The 8643-nt window shown below is 35.0% G+C and overlaps 1 protein-coding gene across 1 annotated transcript in view; it reads right to left on the bottom strand.

Moving 5' to 3' along the window:
- Window positions 1-272: 272 nt before the first annotated feature.
- The window catches only part of LOC141575199 (early endosome antigen 1-like), a 37307-nt gene continuing 28936 nt past the window's right edge, over window positions 273-8643 (bottom strand). Inside the window, 1 exon segment of the mRNA XM_074353924.1 lies at window positions 273-575. Coding sequence (XP_074210025.1) covers window positions 273-575 — 303 coding nt within the window.

Genomic DNA, 8643 nt, shown 5'->3' with positions numbered 1-8643 from the left:
ACCTCAGGGACGGGACTCCACAGAGGGTCAAAGAGGACAGGGACAGACAGACTTCAGGGGGTCAATGAATGGGAGACCACACCTCAGGCATGGGAAACCACAGACAGTCCAGGAGGGACAGGGACTTATTGCAGCGGGTAAACAAATGGAGACACCCACCTCAGGGATGGGACTCCACAGAGTGTCCAGGAGGGACAGGGACAGACAGAGTGCAGGAGCGCAAAGAAAGGGGTCTCCACCTTTGGGACGGGACGCAACCCATTCCCTTTGTGCTAGATGAACGAACGTTCATTAAGAGTTTGTTTAAATTCTGCCTTAAGATGCTGGTACTTGGTCTCCACTTCTGACAGTTCTTCCTTGAGCTTTTGAGTAGCTTCTCCCTTTTCACCTAGTTCTGCCTGTATTCTCTGCAGAGACGTTTCAGATGCAGATAACCTTGACTGAAGCTGTTGATAATCTAAGTCTTTCTGAGGAAGGCTTGCTTGTATATTCTTTTTACTCACACATTCTTCATTGTGTTTCTCCTCTAACTGAGTATAGTCCAGTTCTTTCTTCTGCAACTTTTCAGTCAAGTCCTGAAATATCAATTTAACAATGTATTTCTTTTCCTAATACTTTCAATTATTTTAATTATTCAAACAATCTTTAGAGCAGTATCATTTCGTACTAAATATTTTAGTCATTATTACAATATAAAAACAGTGAAAATATCCAACCAAGAATTAAATCATTACATACTAACTTATGATTTTATTATTGGTCCACTTGACTAAGCTCTTAGTACTAGTGTAATAAGAACTACTAACAAAATTTTGACATGAAATGAAAACACTAAAATCTACTAACTAGACTCTTTAAGGTATGCAAAATATTTACATTCTCTCATTTGAGTTAAAAATTAAAACTACTCCTCTATCATCAAAAATTGTTTTACATAACAATATACCTCAGCAATTCTGATTTCTGGCTTTACAATTTCATAGTTGGTAAGAGTTTTAGCATAACAATACCATTCACTGCTGTAGTATGCCTGATTCTACTGATTCCTAGTTTTTGCTCTTCTTAACAAACACTATTTTTAGGAGTAATTCAGAGTTCTTTCTAGGTATGTAAAAACAGTGATCTAAAAATTTCACTAACCTATCTCATGTTTTGTTATTTTACTCAGTACTATCAAGTATAAAGTATAAAAACTGACACCTCCAATCAAAGATCTGGATCAGTCAGCCTAATCAAATGTCAAAGTCTGGTCTTAGTGGAGTTGTTACAATTAATATTGAACATTTTTAAGTCATCATATGTACACATAAGGTATGGATCAGAATTTTAACTCAATTCTGTAACAAAGATAGCCAGGATAAGAAGCCACGGTGAGCACCTGATGAGTCAATCATGGACATTTATAATGCTCACTTTTTATATGCAGTGTGCTAGAAGGGGATACTACAGATGTAGTGGAGGACTAGCAAAGCCTCTGACCTTTAAACAGACTAATCTAAATGAAACACGCATATCAAAAAAACAAAAAACTTTTCTAACAAAGTTGAAACATAATGCATAGGCAAAAATGGATTAATAGAAAAGCTGTGTTAAATTTCTTGAGTATATAGTCTTAAATAAAATGAGTAAAGTTGAGTGGGACTAACTAGTAAGTTAAAAATCACATGAAAATAAACTTTTAACTTGGTAAAGTGGTGAGAGGAGTTAAGCAATAGGTAGACATGACTCATGCTATCTGCTCTATACAAGAAGACATAAATAGATAAAGTCACAAAGGAACAAACAAGTTGCATGAGGGAAAATAACAAATGCTATTTATTACCTCGAGGGGAGTAATAAGTCTAGGTACCAAAGTGGGAAAGGCAGGCAGCAGTAATGATTCTTGAACACCCGTCTGAGAAGTTCGTTAATATAAATTACCAAGTAGGAATATACTATAGAAAAAGCAATGTCAGAAAGATGATATAAGTATATATATAACAAAGAGAAGATGGGAGACAAAGTAAAAAGAACAACCATAAATTCTGGGCAAAATTAGCAGAGATGTGTCTTGACCAACCAACAGAAACAGAAAAAAAGAGACAGAGCCAAAAGACTAGAGAAAAAAATAGTAATTTTGAGTCAATCTGTATATTAGGAAAATTCTTTTTTTATATAAATATTTGTGTCTTGTTAGTAACTCCACATCTTTCTTGACATAATTTTCTACTTTTAAGAAGATAACATTTATTTTAGAATTCGTAAGCTAAATCTATTTGTTGATCATTATAGATATCTTGTATCTTTTTGAAGAAAAGTCCAAGTTACTAAATTTTATGAATGCAACCACACTAATACTGAGAACTTGGGTGGGATATAATTTTTTTTAATGCTACTAAAATTAAGGCTAGTAATGAGGTAGTAAGTCTTCTTCCCCATAGGCTTAAAGTAACCAAGTAATCCCACTAGTTCTACACATAATCCCTCAGACAGCTCCGCTCTTTAAGAAGCAAAAAATACATAACAACCATTGACTGTTTAAAATTCACTTGCCTAAAAAATTAATCAAAATCTTCCTGCTTTACTGCACAGATGAGAGCTAATTAAATTTTAAAAGAACCTAAATCACTTACTTTCTTTTTAAAAGAAACTAATACACTCACATGATGTAATTTTTACATGCAAAAGGCTAACTGAATTTAGTATGACAAACTTTTCATTCTCATTATCATCTTCCCATAGAATCTGAAGCAAAAAGTATAGTGAAAACATGGTTTTTGAAGATTGATTTTTTAATGCAGTAGAATCCATTAAGGAAATCAATAATTGCACATTCTCTTCTCTATATCAATCCTTACAACAAAAAATGAGATAGACATTATCATCCCCATTGTATGGATGAAGAAGCTAAAGTCAAAAGCTTGATATGACTTGGCCAGGTGGCAGAGTCACGTATTATGATTCTAAGTCCAATAAACTTTCCACAACACAATTCAGACACTCAGTGAGTCAATTCATGCTCCTCCAAACTTATACTATTCAAATTTAAAATATAAAATGAATGTTAAGATTGGTTTATAACAATTATCATTTGAGTAGGCAAAAGTCTTTCCTTCTGAATGTCCAGTCCTCTTTTGATTTCCTCACCAATTGTTCTTTCAACGTATTTTCTTACAGAGACAATTTCCCTGTATTAGGCTCTATTATCCACTTGTTACTAGTCAGGTAATGAGAAGAAATGCAAAAAGAATGGTATTTTTTATAGCTTGAGAGCTTACAGAGTAGTTTCAGGGATCTCATTTGTTCCTCAAAACAGCTTTGTGAGAAAGAACAAATTAACTATTTGTAGCTCTCCAACATCTTGTATTTTGTGCTCTTACATGTTCCCATGCCTTCTATAGATATATCTATCTCTAAAATGAAATGCCATTAACCCCTCTGCCACATGATATGCTCCTTAGCATCCCTAAAGACTAAGCTAAATAAAGTTGTCTTCTACAAACGCCTTTCCTGATTTACTAGTCAGTAAGATAGGAAAACATCCACCGTGGTCTTGATCCAACTCGGCATCACAACACTTCCAAATAAAAACAGTGACAACAAATATTCATTGAGGTGCTTTCTAAAAGCCAGACACTAGTCTAAGCACTTTAACATCTATTAATGTATTCAATACTCACATCAATCCTAAGAGGCAAATGGATATAACAGTACTTCTTAGCAGAAGAGGAAACACACTTTAAGAGGATGTGTGTCACAACCAGTTAGTGGCAAAGCTGAGATTTAAATGGGCTTTTGACCACTGTACTATTCTGTTCATGTCAGTATACCACTTGGCAACACAGTGGTAATACACAGCGATACAACTACTTGCCACATCTGGCTCTCGCTCTGGCCTATGAGCACCTTAATACTGGGACCGTTGGAAAGTGGAGAGCAACGAAGAATGGAAAATGGATAAGAGGTGTAACCCAGAAAACAGTCAGTCTCTTACAGTGACCCATGTTAATCACATTAGTAGCTTTAAATAAACATATGATTTTGTTCAGAATCATACAGAAATAGTTAAACTAAGCTGCAGAATTGTTTAAATGTCAGAATATGATTCTTATTAGAAACTAAGAAGGAGGCTCCCTCAATATTCCTCTCGTTTTTAAGTTTTCCAAGTCAGTAATTAAAAAACACTGGCTTAATGCTGAGAACTTGACATTAACATAAAAGCAACTATTTTTCCCATTCATTATATTTTAAAATGTAATCTATCCACCCTGATGCTGCCTATGACCTACAAAAGCTGCCAAGGCATTTCATGTAATAGCCTTCAAAAGACCAAGCATAGAGATTTCCAAATTTACAACACTTGGATATCACCACTGTCAACAATTATGATTTATCAAGGCAAAGGGTGAGGAGTGGCGAGGGAGGCAGAAGGCAAAAATTCAAAAAAAAAAAAAAAAAGAGAGAGAGAGCGATAGATAGATGCACCTCTCTGCTTGCTCCTGCTCTAACTGGTGAAAAAAATCCTAAGCAGGAAAACACTTTGAAAAAAAATTGTCAAGTATTACACTTCTGTAAAGATTATTAAGATTAGTAGAAAATCCTCTTATCCCCTAATAAAAAATTCCATTTTTACCACACTAAACCATCTTGATTCCCTGTAGTGCTCATAAAATAGACAGAGTACTTCCTTTAACAGTGTGTGTGCACGTATGTAGGCATGTGTGAATATATATATATATATATATATATATATATATATATATATATATATATGATATTTGTTTCATAAATATTAACGGTTTGATGTTTCAGAAATACGTAACAAACTACACTGATCATAAACATCTGCTGCATGTACACATCTGGCCATCTTCCAAGAGGCAGAAGGTCAACTCTAATCTCAAAAGAAATTAAAAATCAAATTGAGGGACAAAGATAAAACTAAAGTGTATGTAGATGTTTTCTACATAGAGTTTGACAGGAGAAAAAAAGGAGGGACAGGGAGGCAGGGAGGTTTTTATCAGCCATAAAAAGATTAAATTTTAAAAATCCGTCAGCACCAAGTGTTGATGGAGAAATAGAAAATGGTAAACTAGTATAATTACTTTGGAAAACAGTTTGGGATCACCTAGTAAATATGAGTATGTATGTAGCCAGTAGCCCAGCAATTTCACATGAGAGTACATAACAATTTAATTCCTGCACAAATGCATGAGATTTATGGTGAAAGTTCATAGCTGCAGTATTTGTAACAAGAAAAAAGAAAAACTGTGTGAAAAAATAGGAAGTATATATGGATCACTTTGGCTGCATACCAAAGAATAATGTAATTGTCACATAGAAAAGCATTTATGCAATTGAGCTAGTTGCTTTTTTCCTTGAAACGCTATTTCAACTGGAAAGAATCACGGACGAACTATCATTATTCAGACTTGGGTAGGAAGAGAATCTGTCATGTCAAAGAATAGAAGTGATCCCGTTGGTTGCCAATGATAAAACTGAAGCTTCAAGATGAAGCTTAGAATTTTGGAAAACTTGTATCTACCACCACGAGCTTGACACTTCCTTATGCTTAAAGCCTGTACTGAGATTGATGGTGATGTTGACAAATGTGACTTGTTTTATACTGTACAGTGAACTGTTCAATATCTGGGAAATCTGCATAACTCAGTGAACCAGTATTTTTCACATGACTAATGCATTATGTTATAAAAATCATGCATAGGAAAGGTCTATTCAAAAGGCAAGACAGAGGAATGAATTTCAGTGTTACAAAGTACAAAAACTGCATTGATATGGTTTCAGAATCTACACTGCAACTAACTTTTGAGAAACTATACCTTATCTAATTTCAGTACAATATCAAATAAAAATAGCTACAATTATCTGAAAAGGCTATTTAGTCCTCCCTTTTCCAACTACATCTGTGTAAAACTAAGTTTTCTATGCACACTTCAACCATATCACAACAGATTAAAGGTAAAAGCAGACAGAAGAATCCATCTGTCCTGTATTAGCTAGACATTAAAGAGGACTGAAAAAATGTAAACTAACACCACTATTTTTTATATTGGAAATTAGACATTTTTAATAGGATTTTTGTTATTTATGTTAATATCTAATGGTTACTGTTTTCTAAATAAAATAATGAACATATATTTTTAGTTTATTTTAATTTCTGACATAACTGTCCATAGATGCAACCAAAAAAATAAATAAATAAAAGTTCTTTGGGGTTCATGACACTTTTGAGAATATAAAGCAGTCTTGAGATCAAGAAGTTTGAGAAATACTGTGCAAGGGCACAAGCAACAAACACCCCAAAACTTAGGAGCTGAAAATTTTATCTATTATCTCACACATTTTCTGAGGGTCAGGGAATTCAGAAACAGCTTAGCTGGATGGTTCCACCTCAAGGTTTCTCTTAGACTATAGTAAGCCATGGGCCAGAACTATAGTCTCTGAAAACTTGACAAGACTTGGAGGATGTGCTCCCAAGTTCATTCACCTGGCTGTGACAAGAAGCTTACTATTTACAACCAATTATTCTCATCTCTTTTTCCCTTCTACCATGTTACTTTCTGTCTTGATTTTTCCTTGTTATATTTCATCAGAATACTAGGTTCAAGTTATTTAAAGCAAAGCCAACAAATTCACCATACATTTGAGTAAAAAGATTTAATAACTCCCTATTATTCCACCAACAAAAAAGTAAAGACATGGGGGGAAAAAGTATTAATACCATGCCTGCCCTGCCTCCAAACTAAATATTATCTGTTGCTCATCTTTAAAGAAACAAAGTGGAAAATATTAACATTAAAAAAAATACAGAATAAGAACAAAGTTGGAGGTCTCACACTTCCTGATTTCAAAACTTATTGAAAGCTACAGTAGTCAAAACAATGTGGTACTGACATTTAAAAAGACATCTAAACCAACAGAATAAGAATAGAGAACCCAGAAATAAATACTCACACATGGTGAAATGATTTTCAACAAGGGTGCCAAGACCATTCAATAGAAAAAAAGAACAGTCCTTTCAACAACTGGTGCTAGGAACACTGGATATCCAAATACAAAAGAAAGAAACTGAACCCTTACCTTATGCTGTAAAAAAATTTTCCAAAATGGATCAAAGATCTAAAATTACAAAACTATTAGAAGAAAACAGGTGAAAAGCTTCATGACAAAATTTGGCAATGATTTCTTGGATATGACACCAAAAACATGGCAAGAAAAGTAAAAACAGACAAATTGGATTAGATCTAAAACTTCTGTGCATCCAAGGTGCGATACTGTAAAATATACATTTGGTCCTGGTCCCCATTTCTGGAACTGGGCTCCTAAAACCCTAGGAATTTCCTATGTGATAAGAGCAATAAAGATATCCTTTGCTATTCATAACAAGCCCCCTTCAGCCACCTATGAGTTTTTAATAATGAGGTGATTCTTTAGAAAGCTCTAAGGATGGGGGCCGGTGCTAGGGGCACCAAACTTGAAGGAAGGGTTGAACTTTTAGCCCTACCTGCTCCCCAGGGAGAGAAGAGGGGGCTAAAGGTTGATTTAAATCACCAATGGCCAGTGATTTGATCATCTGTGCCTATGTAAAGAAGGAAAGAAATTTGAGAGATTTCAGGTTGATGAACGTGTGGAGAGCTCCCAGAGAAAGCATGGAAGCTTCATATACTTTCCCACGTATCTTGCCCTATGCATCTCTTCCATCTGGCTGTTCTTGAGTTACAGTCATTTATAACAAACCAGTCATGTAATAAGTAAAATGTTTTCCCAAGTTCTGTGAGTCACTCTAGCAAATTAATTGAACCAGAGGCAGAGGCCTGGGAACCTCCCATTTATAGCCAGTTGCTCAGAAGTACAAGTAACAAGATGGACTTTGAACTGGTGTCTGAATTGGGGTGTGGGGAAGGTACGGGTGTTCAGGCACAGTCTGGTGGGACTGCACCCTTAATCTGATGCCAGCTCCAGGTAAATAGTGTAAGAATTGAGTTAAACTGTCGGACACCCAGCTGGTGTCGCAGAATTGTTGATATACAGAACACCCACACATCTGATGTCAGATGTGAAGTTGCGGTACAGTACTGAGAGTAGAGGAGACACACAGGAGTGTTTTTCCTTTACAAAAAGACACAATGAACAGAGTGAAAAGGCAACCTAAAGAATGAGAGAAAATATTTGCAAAATCATGTATCCAATAAGGGATTAATATCGAAAGCATATAAAGGACTCCTACAACTCAACAAAAACACAAACAACCCAACTAAAATTATATGGCCAACAAGCATATGAAAAGATGCTCATCAACCTAATCACTAGGGAAATGCAAATCAACCATGATGAGATACCACCTTAACACTCATTAAGATGGCTACTATAAAAAAAACAAAAACAAAAATAAACACAGAAAATAACAAATTTTGGCAAGGATATGGAGAAACTGTTGAATCCTTGTACACTGCTGATAGGAATTTAAAAGGATACAGCCACTATAGAAAACAGTACGGTGAAATCCTCAAAAAATTGAAAACAATTACCATCTGATCCAGCAATTCCACTTCTGGGTATATACCCAAAAGAACTGAAAGCAGGGTCTCAAACAGATATTTGTATACCCATGTTCAAAGCAGTGCTATTCACAATAGCCCAAAG

This window comes from Camelus bactrianus, chromosome 27, assembly GCF_048773025.1.
Source record: "Camelus bactrianus isolate YW-2024 breed Bactrian camel chromosome 27, ASM4877302v1, whole genome shotgun sequence".
NCBI classification, from domain to species: Eukaryota; Metazoa; Chordata; class Mammalia; order Artiodactyla; family Camelidae; genus Camelus; species Camelus bactrianus.
The sequence above is the reverse complement of the archived record's forward strand: the minus strand, read 5'-3'. Positions and strand labels throughout refer to the sequence as shown.